General features: G+C 43.7%; 1 protein-coding gene across 1 annotated transcript in view; it reads left to right on the forward strand.

The window, feature by feature from the left end:
- Positions 1-7813: 7813 nt before the first annotated feature.
- Positions 7814-16377, forward strand: part of IREB2 (iron responsive element binding protein 2) — a 37493-nt gene continuing 28929 nt past the window's right edge. Inside the window, 3 exon segments of the mRNA XM_030577222.1 lie at positions 7814-8041; positions 10325-10414; positions 15074-15239. Coding sequence (XP_030433082.1) covers positions 7936-8041; positions 10325-10414; positions 15074-15239 — 362 coding nt within the window. The 5' untranslated portion in view covers positions 7814-7935.

Raw genomic sequence — 16377 nt, forward strand, 5'->3', positions numbered from 1 at the left:
TTACAAATTAGTGTCTGGAATCTAGAGGTGATACCTTAGCAGATAAATCAAAGGGTAAGTCAAACATTGGTCATTTGTGAGTGTCCTAAACAGACATCAAACTTTCAGGTCTACTATCTTCTCTCACCACCTCTAATTCTGTTTTTATTAAAGGAGTGATTCCATCAGATGCATGTTCCTCCCTTCCCTCTGGAGTGTGTGTCAAAATCTCATTGTGTATGATCAAGAAGGAAGAAAAATCTGTAGACAATGGTCAGCCCTGATATGTTAATGGAAATACTGCACTACAGTCAAGTTTATAACATTTGTATAGAAATCATCACATGGATATGTGGCCAAGGATCACATTACAGAATACAAAAAGCAATAAAAAGAAATCTTTGCTATTGTACAGGCTGGGATCAGAGCGTGGAGCTCAGAAGTCAGACATTGGGAGGGATGAAAAAGCTGTAGGTGAAAACCCTGCTGCTGGAGGAGATCTCCTTGTTTTATTGGGTTTTTTTCCTGGATACCTTGAACAGCAGGAATCCCGCCATGTTAACCCCATTCCGCTCAAACAACATGCAAGCACAGACTCTTGGACAGAACACCCACAAAGCAGCAGCAGGTGTTACTTCCAAGCTGGTAAAGTCTAAATCATCCAGACTTCCACTTCCAGATCAGCTTTAACATACATTGAAAAGAAACACCTGAGGGTGGGGTGAGATGCAGGGGAGTGTGTGTAAAATCTTTGAAATGGAAGAGGACACAATAAAATCCCCCTCCTGTCTGAACACAGCAAAAGGAGGAGATATGGGACAGGTAACTTATTGCTGGCAAACTCTGAAAACTCCCCCATGGGCTCTTTACTCTCTTTTCCTCTCTCCATAGGAGGCTCCCATTCATCACCATGGCTGGAACTACTCTCTGTACATTGGCTGCCAATGACTAGCGACCCTTATAGGCCATGCATTTTCACCACTCTGCCAGGCTGCACAAAGGCTGGAGCGATTGCCCTCTGCCAACCCTCTCTCCCCAACTTCTCCATCTCTCTGCTGCGGAAGGTAAAAGAACTCAGTTCTGAGGAGGAAACCAGCTGTCTTGAAATCCCTGGAACAGATTTCAGAAGTGGACTTTGAAAAGCAGCAAAGCTGCATTCACAGCTCTCCAGTTGAGACAACGGAAGCTGTTCGGGCACAACTGGCAGCATTGTTTTGTGCAAGGAAAAGATGCCTCTTTTGAGGAGGAGAGACAGTGCAGTTGGGTCTGTCGTGGCTTACGAAGTCCATGCCAACTTGTCTGAAAACCAAAATCTTCCAATGCTTAAATATGTGCCAGCACTAAACTTTATGCTTAAAAAAATTATATATCCCATTTGTGGATTTCACTAGTGAAATGCATCACACAGCCTACCCACCTTGCCTTTCTCCCTCTCTCTCTCTCTCTCTCACACACACACACACACATACACACACACACATAAAGCAGCTCTAATGAAATACTTGTTTGGTACTTAGGATGTTTTCACCAATACTGAGAGGGAAAATACATAAGCACAATCAACCCCAGCTAGGTAGCTCAGCAACACATCCCAAAAGCGAAGGTTCTCTGAGCTGGAAGACCAGGTGGATAAAAATTACCCACCCAAAATAATAATAAAAAAAAAATTAAAAGTTATATAATAAATATTTATATATCTTAACAGGCTGCTTAGAACATGGTCATGTTCACCACAAAACACACACATTGCCTCCACCTTCTCCCTTCATATTGTGAAGCCAATAATAAAATGGTCAAATGCCCCTCTCCGCACTGCAAACTGCATGCTGCATGGTGCCTTTCAGAACAGGAACAGGGCCATGGGTGAGCGAGTGTCTTCCTCAATAAGAACCAAGACGTATTTTTATTTACAAATGAAAGGAGAGAAAAGTTTCCACACAAAAGCACTACAATGATAATTCCCTTTGGAAAAAAGTGTACTAAATGTCTCCATAGGTCTGTTTGTAGGTACTAACTCTCAAGCCACCTGGTACTATGGTACACAAGAAGGTGGTACAGTTATGCTAGCACATCAAGCAAACTTCCTTTAATAAAAAACAAAAAAAACTGACAATATGTACATTTATTTACAAAAAGGAAGGGGAACATGTTAAAATTGTGTTGTTTCTGCTGTGTGTGCGTATGTGTATGAAAAGCTGGCGCATGGCACTAGGAAAGACTAGTAAAGAAGCAGGTACAAAACAATCCCACTGGCACTAGAAAGGACAGATCAATCTGAACTAGCTGAATCAGGAGTCCAGCAGCGGGAAGAAGGGAGGAGTCGAGGGTCAGATCCAGGAGATGGTGTTCTCAACAGCTGGACTGCACAGATGGGTGACCCCGGGTGAGATCCTGGCAAACCTGCAGCAGCCTAACAGAGGAGAATCCAGTTGTGATAGGCACTTCTGGGTTTCACGACATATCTGAGTATGTAACTTTAAATGCACCACTCCGGTCAGGATGTGTGCAACATCCAGTTCTCTTCCCTTGAAGCTCAGGCCATTGAGGAGTCAGTCTCAAAACTGCTGCTGCGTACGAGCTAGCTGCATTTCTCTAGGATCACTCAGTTCTGAAAAGGGTCCTTCCCTCCACAGTGCCCGCTGAAGTCAGAGGCCTGTTGGCAACAGTTCGAGCTTAGGTTTGTAGAGATTCATTTTCCTAAACCAAATCACGCTGGTGACAGACTGTACCAGCTTCGCACTAGTCAACTGGCCATGTTACGGAGATACACAGTGACAGGAGAAAGGCATCTTCCTTGTTTCCTTGATATATACACACACACACACACGATCTTCCCTCATTCAGGGACTTTACGGTGTCTTGAATACTGTGCTGTATTTGACACGGTACTTGTTAATGCTCACAAAGTGCAGGGTCTCTGTATCACAGGTAGTGGTACAGGGCACCAAACCCTCCAACCCTTCTCCAATTAGCCACTTGTTTGTCTCAGCTGCCATTTCACGGGTCACATGCTCCTTGGTCCATTTGTTCACCCAGGCTTGGAACCACTGGTGCAGCCGCTTGCTCACTCTTTCATAGGACTACAGAAACGGGAGAGACAAAAAAAAAAGGGCTATAGCCACCAACATTCAAGATCACGAAACACTTAAAAAGCAAAAACAAATCCACTTCCCGGAGGCAGCGTATGAAGAAGCAGGCACAGCCATCCTTATTCCCCAATTGGAAAGCCCCAAAAGCCTAGTGTTAATGAAAATTAAGTCTGTGAAATCAAGTGCTCAGAAGTCATCAAATACAAAAATCATCAAATGTTTGTTGAACTATAATATTAACTCTGCCACAGTGTCTATCCTGTATATTTTATTACATGGATTCAATGCTGTGTTAATGAACAAAACAGGGACACACAAAAAATACATGTGCACTAGAGCAGAATTAAACACTCAATAGAAGTAACTTCCAGAAGTTCCTGACTTGACTGCTTGATTATAACCCTAACACTGCAATAATGCTAAGCTTCTCCTATCTTTTCCTGATTAATGGCAGTGTCAGGTGATGCAAGACTGTAGTCAGCCTTCAATGCAGGTGTTTATAAAAAACAATACAGAAAAAGTCTCACATGCATGCAAGAATTCCAGCTGGATTAGAAGAGAGGGATGCTGAGATGGATATATTTGTTCCCAACCTCTTACAGCACATGCGTGCATGCACACAGCACCCCACTAAAATAAAGTTATTTGTGGACTGAAACAGAGCCTAAGAAATTTCAAACTAAAAAGGAATCTCAGTAAAGTTATGAGTAATTGAATAAAGGGTTAGTTGAAGTTTAACACTGACTTAATTACAGTGGTCAGTCCCGGTAACTACTAAATGTAACCCTTCTGGCCCTCTGAGTTGGCAGCAACAAGGGCCAGGTTCAGTACCTAGGGGTTCCATTTCAATAACTCAATGCAAAACCGGCTCGAGCCCCCACCCAGTGACCTGGCACAATTACATACCACCCCCGGGTGCCTCTAGGAGGCAATACTTCCCCTCTAGCAAGCACAGAGTCTGAGGGTACGTCTAGACTACCCGCCGTATCGGCGAGTAGCAATCAATTTCTCGGGGATCGATATATCGCATCTCATCTAGACGCAATATATCGATCCCCAAAAGCGCTCCCGTCGACTCTGGAACTCCACCAGTGTGAACGGTGGTAGCGGAGTCGAAAGGGGGAGCCGCGGATGTCGATTCCGCACCGTGAGGACGAGAGGTAAATCAATCTAAGATTCTTTGACTTTAGCTACGCTATTCACATAGCTGAAGTTGCGTATCTTAGATGGATCCTCCCCCTCAGTGTAGACCAGCCCTGAGTGTAGCAAAATCCTTTTAATAAAGGAGGGAAACAATGTGGCATTATGTTGGAGAAACACTACAAACAGGATTTATAACACAAACCATAAGCAAAAGACCCACCCCCAAGTAACTTTGGCAGTATCCTTTTCCCCTCAGGGTCTTAAGTCCAACCACCCAAAAGATCACCCTGAAGTCCCAAAAGTCTCTTGATTCCAGCAACCCAAAAATCACCCAAAAGTCTCTGTCCCTGGTCAGTGCAGCTCCAGCATTCAAAAGTTTATCTGCAGAGTTCTACCCCACCCCATCTCCAGCTGGGTGGAAATGGGGGGGCGAGAAAGGGGCACACAGGTGTTAAGAGGCACCTGACGTGATCCAAGGCCGACTGCCCTGCCTCTCTGTGGGGTTCTGCTGCAGCCTTCATCATGAGCCGCTCCACTCCACCAGCCATCCGGTGAGCCACTCCAGCCGTCCCACGAACTGCTCCACTCTGCCCCACTTCACTCCACTCGCCATCCCATGGGCTGCTCCAACCATCCCACAAACCGCTCCACTCTGCCAGCTGCTTAACAATATATCTTCAGGCTCCCCCACTAGTTAACACAGCACTCAGTGATCTCAGCTCTTAGTAATTTTAGCTCTTTAGTGACATCTATGTGACAAAGCGGGGTTTGTTCAGACCCCTTCTCCTGAACATAATTCTGCACTCCACAAGCTGTGACAGACATTTCAGAAGGTGAGGCAAGAGGATTTTAATGCATACAGACATATCAACCAAGGGTAGATCTATTTTTTAAAGTACATTTTTGTATTGAAAAGAAAAGGTGAAAAAATTGTGCATAGAGGAGTCTGATTCCTATCTTGTATACATATATTAACATCTGAAATAAAGATATAACCAAAAGACATGTTGTGTAATATGTTCAAAAAAGGGAGAGAAAAGGAAAAATAAATCCCAATAGTCAAAATAAGGTGGTGGTGGGGGGGAGTTCCTAGTTGCAACACATTTTGTCTCTGCTACAGCATATCTGCTGTTCTTCAGGGGCTAAAACTCCAAAATTACTATGACCAAGAAGTTTAAAAGGCAATGGTCATTTGTTTCTTCTGATAAGCCAGTAATGGGATTCCAAACCCACAGCAAATCATCTGAGGTCCTAAAGATATAAAATGTCCAAAGACATGAATCTGAGTAGTGTGGAGATGGTGAAGTCTTTAAGCAAGTGTCTGTTCACTTCATCAAGGTGCTCTAAAACCCAGCAAACAAAGAACACAAGGAATCATCTTGTTCAGACAGCCTAACAACGGAGTAGCTGGTACACAGTCTCCTGTGGGCCACCTTCCATAACTGAACGTGGAGGGACCTCGTTGACAAAAAGTTCACTGGGGGAAGATTGCAATGGTGCAAAGAATTCACACTCTTGCATACTCCCAAGGACCCAAAATGGCATGGGGGCAATGTTGGTCAGGGAGGATGTCCAAAAAATGGGCAAAGTTGGTTAATGAGGGGCATAACTAGAGTAGCTAAAAGTGTATCCTAACTGCAGCACATGCTGCTAGGACTTCGGTAGGACCCTCAGTGAAAAGTAAAGAAACTTACATATACTGATGGAAACCCCAAATAGTGCAAGTGACCTGCTCTCCTTTGCCTGAATTTTGCCTGGGGCACAGCGGACAGGCAGTTGCATGGAGGTGTAATTTACATCTGCTATTCCAGGAAAAACAGATCTGTCCCAATCTTTTCTACCTGGAAGCTCAAATATTTGATTTTGGACATTGCACAGCTGTGGGGAGGACATGAATTATAAACTCTTTTTTTCTTCACTCTGAATTTCAGTTCTTATTGACCTTACAAGTAACACCTCCAACTACTTTAAATTTATTGACTTGATTTCAAGGTGACTGTGTCCCTTTATTAAAAAAAAACCCTCTCCTCTGCTGCATTACTAATCCACTTTATTATAGAATTAATGAAGCTTAATTTACTAATTATTATCTATTCTTTTTACTTTTCACAGTCAATTCAGCTTGGCCAATGAGAATGGACTAGTCAATTTCACTTGTATTTAGCATGAGCTCCAGATCTGGGATCTCAGGTGATTGAACAACATTGCAATAGTTTGTGCATCACTCTTCAAGCAGATAACAGCAGGGCACAGAGCTCTTTGGTTTGCTAACATGCTCAGTGCTGGAGGAACAATAAAACATCCAGTCGGAGGGACATGGGAAACATAGACTTATTAAGACGGAAGGGACTTCAAGAGGTCATCTAGTTCAGTCCCGCTAACCTGCTCTTAAAAATCTCCAATGATGGGAATTCCACAACCTCCCTAGGCAATTTATTCTAGTGCATAACAACCCTGACAATTAGGAAGTTTTTCCTAGTATCCAACCTAAACTGCCCTTGTTGCAATTGTCCAATTGCTTTTTGTCCTATCCACAGAGGTTAGGGAGAACCTTCCTTGTTAGAACCTTTTATGTACTTGAAAAATGTTATCATGTCTCCTCTCAGTAGTCTTTTCTCCAGACTAAACAAACACAATTTTTTCAATCTTCCTTCATGGGTTATGTTTCCTAGACCTTTAATCATTTTTGTTGCTCTACTCCAGATTTTCTCCAATTTGTCCACACCTTTCCTGAAATGTGGCACCCAGAACTGGGCACAATATTCCAGTTGAGGCCTAATCAATGCAGAATACAGTAAAATTATTTCTTGTGTCTTGCTTACAACACTCCTGCTAATACAGCCCAGAATGTTTGCTTTTTTTGGCAACACCATTACACTGTGGACTCATAGTTTGTGATCCATTATGACCCACATATTCCTTTCCCATTCTCCTTCCTAGGCACTCATTTCCCATTTTGTATGTGTGCAACTGATTGTTCCTTCCTAAGTGGAGTACTTTGCATCTGTCCTTATTGAATATCAGCCTACTTTCTTCAGACTATTTATCCAGTTTGTCCAGATCATTTTGCATTTTAATCATGTCCTCTAAAGCACTTGCAACTCCTCCCAGCTTGTATCCATCACAGATTTTATATGTTGACTCTCTATACTATTATCTAAATCTTCAATGAAGATACTGAACAGAACTAGACCCAGAATGGAAGGGTCACTAAAAAGCAGTTTCCCCAAGCTCCTGGCAGCCCCCACGTACACGTGAAATGAAGCCGAGCACCCACCCTGCCCTCTGTGAAAGGCCCAGCTGGATGTGACCTGGAAGCCGCCCTCAGGGCACCCCCCTCGCCCCCAACGCTCGCTGCCTGGGGCACAGCTCAGGGTTCCACGCCCCGTCAGCCCCACCCCTCCCGCGTAACCCAGCACAACCCCGGGCTCGCCAAGGCCCCAGCGCACGGAACAAGCGAGTAGCCTGACGCTGACTCACGCCCAGACTGAGGCTGCCCTCGCCGGGCACCTAAGCCACCAGTAAAAACACTTCCTCCAAGCAATCCCACCCCCTCCTTTATTGAGCCTGGAACTATCGCGAGAGCGGCCGGCACAGTATCTTCCCCCTCCCCCCAGCTCATTCTCACGAGATCCCCGCTGTTTTTCCTTTATTGCCAGGACCCAAGGTCTCGCGCGAGCTGTGTCAACTAATCGGATGGGCAAAACTCATTTCCAGTCTCGCGATGTTTGGTGATGGCTCCGCCCCCACGGCCCCCTCCCTGAGTCTTCCTCGTCCCCCTCCCCACGTAGAGTTAATATGGTCGCCAGCGATGGACCCTGCAAGGCCAGGTCAGTGCGAGCCGATCTTGGCGGGGGAGGGGTGATTCAGCTCCCGAAGGGCCCCGCTTCAGCCTAGCGCCCCCGCGTTCCTGGTCTGGTGCGACCCTCCCCCTTGCAGTTCGCGGCCTGGCTTGTACCTCAGCCCCAGCTCCCCCGGCCTGGGCCCGCGACCCCTGCTCGCAGATGCCCCCGGAGTGATGGTTATTGCCCCCGGTGCCTTTATCGTCTCATCACCCCCCCGGACCGGGTCCGCTTTCGACGCCGTCGCTGCCACCCCCCCGCAGCCGCCTCCACTAGCTCCCGTCCTTTGTTCGGCCCCTTTCCGCTCTCACCGGCTTGCACCGGCAGGCTCGCAGTCCCCGGGCGGGGGGGGCTCGGCCGAGTGGGGGTGAGTCCCTTCTCCTCTGGGCAGGGCCCGAGGCAGAGCCTGAGGCGGCGTGGAGAGCCGCCCGTGGGCACCACTGAGCGGCACCGCGAGCAGCTGCCCCCTCGCTCCTGGCACCGCTCCCTATAGATCTAACGGTGCTGCGTAGCGGCCCCTGCTGCTGCCCCGCACCCCATCCCAGGGGAGCTCTCAGCCTTCACTCGCCCCCCCCCCGTGCCCCTCCTTGTCTGCACGCCTCTCAGCTGCCGATCAGGGGCCCGGTGCTGCTGCCTTCCCCCCCCCCCCCCCCCCCCAGCGAAATGGCCAAAAAACTGTCCTGTGATTGGAGGGGGGATGGTGACAGCTATACTGGACCCTGAGCTGAGATGGGCCCTCGAAACACCTGTTATGAATGAGCTGGAGGAGTCCCAGCGAACATGATGTACTGGGCCCCAAATTTCTCAAGTCAGGCCTTTCTGTGACCCAGGTCTCTCAACCCTTATTAGGCTCTTTTCCAAGTCATGGATCAGAAATGGGTTGAAAACAATGGATCTCATACTTGTACTCTTCTTGGGTACCTACAATAGATAGGCACAGAGCAGACAGGGCTTTGTTTTTAAATCTTTAATTGAAAAGCTCACTGTGTAGATAACAGAGTCCTGTGTAGTTCATTACTTCAAAAGGTTGAAGGTTCATGCTGTTACTATTTATTAAGCTGCCTCACTTTAAATATTTGTGAATAGATGCCCTATCTCACTAAGTGTCTTGCTCCATTTTTTAAAACTAGTATCTCCAAATCCTTCAGTTATTTTTGTTGACCTTTTCTGGTTCCTCTTTAAGTTCATTATCCTGCAAACATTTAAGCACATGAGTAACATTTTGCCCATAAATGGATTACTTGAGCATGTTTGCAGATTCAGGGCCTTACCAGAGATCTTACCATCAAAGCAAAATAATGTGTAAAGTACCCATGATGCTGCATTTACATTACAATGAAAATGTAAGCAAAGTAGGAGGTGAAAATGTGGTAACCTACTAAAAAAGAGAAGCTTCTATTGCTGATACAGTCTTTTAAAATCAACAAAGCCATCTGTCTTATGCATATACTTAACTTTACTCACCTGAGTTATTCCATTGATTTCAGTGTAAATGTTTGTAGGACTGGGAGTGGGGTGGTGTCACAGTTTTAACTTTTGTTTTAAAACCAAATTTGAATTTCTTAAACTATATTGAGTTCTTTTGGCCTTCCTAAGAGATATTACTGATGTTCATTTAGTTTAATATTATTTGAGTGGCAATAAATATTCTTTCTGTAAATTCCATTCCTTCTGAAAACAGTTTCAAATTAATACGCAGTTCTTTTCTACAGATTTTTTATCTTCACTTTTTAAATAAGGTCCGTTATAAAGTGCATTTCTGTCTATTATCTTTAGGTACTTATATGGCTCTTGTTACCATAGTACTTATCCTCATAACTCCCCTGGGAGGCAGGGAACAATCATTTTGCAGATGGGGAACTGAGACTAGATGCCAGATTTTTAGGCATCTAAAGATGCAGATGAAGTGGGTTTTAGCCCATGAAAGTTTGTGCCTAAATACATTTGTTCGTCTCTAAGGTGCCACAAGTTCTTGTTGTTTTTGCAGATTTTTAGTGGTATTTAGGTACCTAGTGGGACTTACAAAGTTTCCTAGGTGTCTAATTCCCATCGAGTGCCTGACTCCCTAAGAGGTTTTGAAAATCCCACTAGGTACCTATCTGCAAATTTAGATGCCTAAATATCTGGCCCTGAGTGATTTGTCCAAGGTCACACAGGGACATCTGTGGTGAAACAGGGAATAGAACTGCATTCTTTTGAGCCCCAGGCTACTGCTTGAACCACTGCACCATCCTTTCTTTCCACGTAATAATTTGCTGCATTATTTTTCAGAATGCCCGTTCCAGTACTTAATTGAAACATTAAATGACAATCCAGAGAAGAAGTTCTACAATATCGCTAAACTTGGGGGCACCAAGTATGGTAATACTACTTTTTAATAGTCTTTTAGGAGTATGGTTCCACTAGTAAATATGCATCAGTTATGTGACTACATTGTCTTTAGTAGGTTTGTAAGAAAGCGTGTAATTTTACCCTAAACATGCTGTTTTATTAAGTTGATTAATAATTTGCTTTAAGTGAGATAAAAGGAATGATACTTTTCCCTTAGTAGAAAAGTTTGGTTAAGCGGGGGATACTTCTTGGCCTTTTATAGGCATAATAGTTAATATAGTAATAAAAAAACATTTTCATTACAGAAAATAATCATTTCTGTTACGGAATTAACAAGCGGTGACAAAAACATAAACTCTGTATTACCTCACATGTAAATAAAAGTTTTTACAGAAATGTATTCATCGTAGTCACATACATGAAGAAGAATTATGCATCATTGACTCATTTACTTTAATGACAATCTCATATTTCTTTTGAGGGTTTCTTTGTGTCACAGTTTAGGGCCCAAAGCATCTTTATTTCCGTGCATGGTCCAACAAGGGTACCTGCTGCCAGGTTCTGGCTCCCTCACTGTTGTCTTTCCTGGGTGGAGACCCATCTCTTTCTCCCTCCTGACTGGGTATTTCCAGCCTGAAAAGTTCCTTGATTATACTGTGAATTCACTGTCAAAGTCAGACTGCCTGCTTTGCCTTTTTTCTCAGAGATGGTTAACCGTGCAGTTGCCACAGTCATAAGTTACCAAACAGCACTTCCTATGCAAGAATATTTATTCTTTGGGTATAAACATTACAGAGAAAACATTAAAGAAATAAAAGAACCTACATGCATGCTAATAAGCTTACAGAGATCAGTCCAGCTGTCTTTATGATGAGCTCTGGCAAGTGAGTCCTTCAGCACCCCTCCAAAGAGGTTTCTTTTGTGGTCACAAGTTCATAACAGCCTTCGCTCAAAACTAGTGCACATGTGAAGAATTTAGGCCCTCTTTATACAGTTTGGAGGTATTTGAACTGAAGTAGACAATCAGTAGACAATTGGTTTCTCTCCCTAGGGCTTAGCTTCAAAAGGATGGATTCATAGTGGGTCATTTGCATTCCTCTGACCCTCCCGCCCCCCTCCCCAGGTATTTCGTAGGAAATCCACTTCATGTGTATTGTTCCAAAAAGTCCTTTGAAATTCCTAATATCTCTCAGAGATTGCAGTAATCCTTCCACCTCCTAAAGAATTTCCATACAATTCCACGATAGTGCACAAACAGCATTTTCAATACAGTGGATCCCAAAGGTGTGAAATTTAGTTCAGTAAGGTTTAATTCCATAAGATTTGCCCATGATATTCAGGGGGCCATTTAGGGATCTGAGGCAAAAATCTGTCTGGGGATTGGTCCTGCTTTGAGCAGGGGGTTGGACTAGATGACCTCCTGAGGTCCCTTCCAACCCTGATATTCTATGTCTAAGTGTCACATCTTGATTTTAATTTTTTGGGTGAACTTGTGTTCATGAAAATGATGAAACCAGCTAGAGCCAGACAGACTTTATGAAAGTTTTCTCATAGAGTTCTTCAAATACACCTTTGTCCTGACACGCAGTTGACTTCTCTCTCACAAGGCTGTTCATCTAATAAGTAGAAAACTACACATACATCACTCAGGTTTCATGCATTTTGTGGAGTGAACTTTGTCAGGGGAGTGGGCTTCCTCCAAATAGTCTTGGTTGCTGATGACTTTCCTAAAGCCCAGTTCTGTTCAGTAGGACTACTGCTGTTAGCCTTGTCTCTTTTGCACTGTTTCTTGCTATCCCATATCTCTCCTCTTCAGCAATTCCAAAAAAACCAAAAACCTCTAGTTCGAATGGCAGCAAAGATATGAAGATAAACGTAAATGTGAACAGCAGACAGACAGCTCCTCTGTCTCTACTCATAGCTTTTCAAGCAGCATCAGTAGAGAAGAATTAAGAAAACCAGTCAGTTTCACTGGTGCTTTTCAGAGTCTTAAGGACAGCAGTGAAATTGAACAGAATTATTTCACTTTCTGTCTGAATGCTTTGGAAAGCTATGAGGAGCCACAGAAATCACTGGAGCAATTTAGGGCAAAGGACTGTGTAAATGGAGACTGTGGAGGAGTAGACTAATAGTGACTCTCTCCAACAGTCAGAGTGTTGAGTTGGGAGAGGGAATAGGAGATGTGCCTTCAGAGTTATCAAACACGCATTAAAACAGACAGAGACTGTTATGAAAGAAAGAATCCCAAAGCCGAGCCCCGAGACAGCATTCTGGTAGGAATCGTAGCACCTGCATCTTACCGGTCATACATCCTGGATCTCCTTTGTGACTCTCTGTCCTGCAGTTTAAAAGTTCAATTGAGTTCTTTGATTCCAAATTGCTATAGAGAGTCTGATTGTGTTAATATTAAAGTGGGAGTAGGGAAAAAAAAAAAAAAAAAAAAGAGTGTAGCTAGGTGACTAAGACTGAAAAACCCTTTCTGGAGAGCTCTTGAATGAACACACACACACACACACACTCCCTGTCCCTGTCCCTGTATGGTAGTAGGGAAGAACACAACTGACAGGGAAATAAGATCATTTTGTTCTGGTAGTTTGAATATTAAACACACTTAGTGCTGACATTACACCACATTTATTTTAATCAGATTTCTGTACAATTTGCTTTTCATATGAATCACCTAATTAGAGAATTACAGTGACTGCCTTGTAAAATGTATCTAATGTAGCATAAGCCACCAAACCCTGAAGCAATAGTTTGTAGGCAGGCAAAGTCCATGGACTTGGTTGAAACTGCCATTTCATGTGTTTGTTAACATTCAGATCTGAGCTTTGGTCTCTAGAGCTGAAACACTAATACGTGAACCTGTTCGACCAGTTACCTAGCATCCTTTATTTCCCCCTATTACTGTACTCTCATTTGACCACCTGAATTATTGCTGAATGGAATGATGTTTGTGAGTGAATGATTGTACCTAATTTAGTACCTAAGAGCTCCTTTACTGCCTTCAGTGGTGACTGGCAGCCCTTTCTTTTTTTTAATCTGTCCCTCCCCTGTGTTTTCTCTTCCTTGAAAGCTCCCAATTTTTTACTTTGCTGTTACTTTATATTAATCAGGGCTTGTCTACATCACAAAGTTGCAGCGCTGGTGAGGGGGTTACAGTGCTGCAACTTAGGAGGTGTACACATCTGCAGGGCATCACCAGCGCTGCAACTCTCTGTTTGCAGCACTGGCCATACTCCCGTTTTGTCTCGGGTATAGAGGATCCAGCGCTGGTGATCCAGCGCTGGTAATCAAGTGTAGACACTTACCAGCGCTTTTCTTGACCTCCGTGGAATAAGCAGGTATCCCAGCATACCTGAGGAAGCCTCTCTGGTAATCAAGCAGGTCTCCTTCCCCGGTTTGCTCTCGCGTTCCCCGAACCCCAGTGCAAGCAGGTTTCCTTCCCTGCGGTTTGCAGGGGGGTTCGGGGAACGCGAGAGCAAACCGCGGGGAAGCTGGTCTCCTTCCCCGGTTTGCTCTCGCGTTCTCCGAACCCCAGTGCAAGCAGGTCTCCTTCCCTGCGGTTTGCTCTCGCGTTCCCCGAACCCCTGAGCAAGCAGATCTCCTTCCCTGCGGTTTGCTCTCGCGTTCCCCGACCCCCCGAGCAAGCAGGTCTCCTTCCCTGCAGTTTGCAGGGGGGTTCGGGGAACGCGAGAGCAAACCGCGGGGAAGCTGGTCTCCTTCCCCGGTTTGCTCTCGCGTTCTCCGAACCCCCCTTGAAGTCGCCCAACAGCGCTGCAGTGTGGCCACATCTAACACCACTTGCAGCGCTGGTTGCTGTAAGTGTGGCCACTCTGCAGCGCTGGCCCTATATAGCTGTACTAATACAGCTGTAACAACCAGCGCTGCAAAATTGTAGATGTAGACATACCCTCAGTTTAGGTCTAGATATCTCCCACTTTTAGAGCCCACACGGAGATTATTTCTTGTCTTACTGTCACCTTCTGTGAACGAAGAGGAAACTCCACATAGTGATCCATATTCTGGCATTAAATTCACCCTATACATGGAATATCATTGCTTCACTGTTCAATCAAGCCATTATTCTCTTCCATTCAAATCCTCCTTGAAAACTCACTTCTTCTGTAGTGCCTACAATAAGTGACTCACTATTCAGTGTTTGTTTTATATATTTAAAAACAAAATCCCCAACCCTCCCAGATGTGCACACTCCTCACCATACTGCTGTAGCCCTCATCCTAACTTGACTGTTTGTCACCCTCACATATTTTGGTCCATCTCTAATAATGTCCTGACCCTGCAATGAGCTCTGTACAATTGGACCTCTACACTTGGGTGGTATCCCATTGACTTCTGTGGGGCTCTGCCTGGATTCACATATTCAAAGATCATTTTTGGATCAAGGCCATTTTTTTCATAAGCTTTTATACTAAGGACCAGGTCTTCCTCTCTTCCGTGAAACATTGTTGCACCCTTCTGAATGCTATAAAATAATAATAGAGAACAAATGCACATTGATTTAGTGTTTCCTTGTAACTGGATTGTATTCTTGTGCTCTGATGGGGTTGGAATGAATTTCACTGCATGATGTGTCAAATCTCTTTAGTATAGTAAGGTGCTATTTGTTAAAACATATATAGGTTAAAAGTGTTTCCTTGACTAATTCATTTACTTTCCCATAACCAGATATTCTGCCTTATTCCATACGGGTACTGTTGGAAACTGCTGTCCGTAACTGTGATGGCTTCTTAGTAAAAAAGGAAGATGCTATGAATATTTTAGACTGGAAAACAAAGCAGAATAATGTTGAAGTGCCCTTCTATCCTGCCAGAGTTCTTCTTCAAGACTTTACGTAAGTGAAATATTTTCTTTTTTTAATTACATTTTTCTAACAAAAGTTTTCGAAATCTGTCTTGGTTCACCATGCTCAGTGAGGTTACCAGTCTTTTCTCAGGGCTGAAAACAAAATGAGGTGGCCCTTGTGAAGTTTAAGCATTCCATCAGTGAATGGAAATCCATAGTTTTTGTTGTTAGTGCACTTTCAGTGATGTTCCTACATTGTAAATAAAGCCTCTGCTTCTGCAAGTTGGTCCAAGAAGGCAGATGTGTGTGCCCACATGGAACTTTGCTGGGACTCCATATGGGTGAAGGTTTCTGTCTGCATGGAGTAACTTGCAGAATAAGGGCCAAAGAACCAGCTTGGTGACACTTTAACTGTAGCAGGATTGTGTGATGATGCAATGAAATATTTAGAAATCTTACTTGTGATAACTTAAGGTCAAGTCTTGCTTGTTTTACTGAATAAATTGATAAGTCTACTGAAGTCAATGGGACTTCTTACATGAATAAGAAAAGCAAGATTTGTCCATTAGAATGTTACCTATGGATTATTGAGACTTGTGGATGTGTGGTGGCTAAAAGGGTTATCCTTAAGCAGCTACAGAATATTAAACTTAGCACATTTAATTTTGCCAAGCTGGGCAGTCATTTATTTTCCAAGAAGCCATGCAGAATAGAGAAGAACTCTGTGTAAGCTCAAAGCTCATCTCTCTGACAAACAGAAGCTGGTCCAATAAGAGATATTAGTTCACCCAACTTATCTCTCTAAGAAATATCCTAGTAATATAAAAATATATGGAAGTGATTTAAGTGTTTAGTTAACAAATCAAATCATAAAACTTTCATAAAATTTCAGTTTATATCAGTATTCTTTTCCTTTCCTTTAGTTTTGTATGTTGTCCTTAAAGAGTGATTTTTATCTGTAAAATGGGATAACAGTATTTAACCGCTTTTGTAATGTGCCTTTCGATCCTGAAATGAATACTGCTATAATATAAGTGAAAAACACAAATTGCAAAGTAGTAGTAGAATATATAGCATATGCATTCATTTGTATAGCAAAGTGGTAGTGTACAGCTACCATACATCCAGAAGTGGCCATTATGCTAAGGTTTCCTTACAGTTCAGGAGCATAACAAGACAAAAGGGCA

This window comes from Gopherus evgoodei, chromosome 10 (genome assembly GCF_007399415.2).
Source record: "Gopherus evgoodei ecotype Sinaloan lineage chromosome 10, rGopEvg1_v1.p, whole genome shotgun sequence".
Lineage (NCBI taxonomy): Eukaryota > Metazoa > Chordata > Testudines > Testudinidae > Gopherus > Gopherus evgoodei.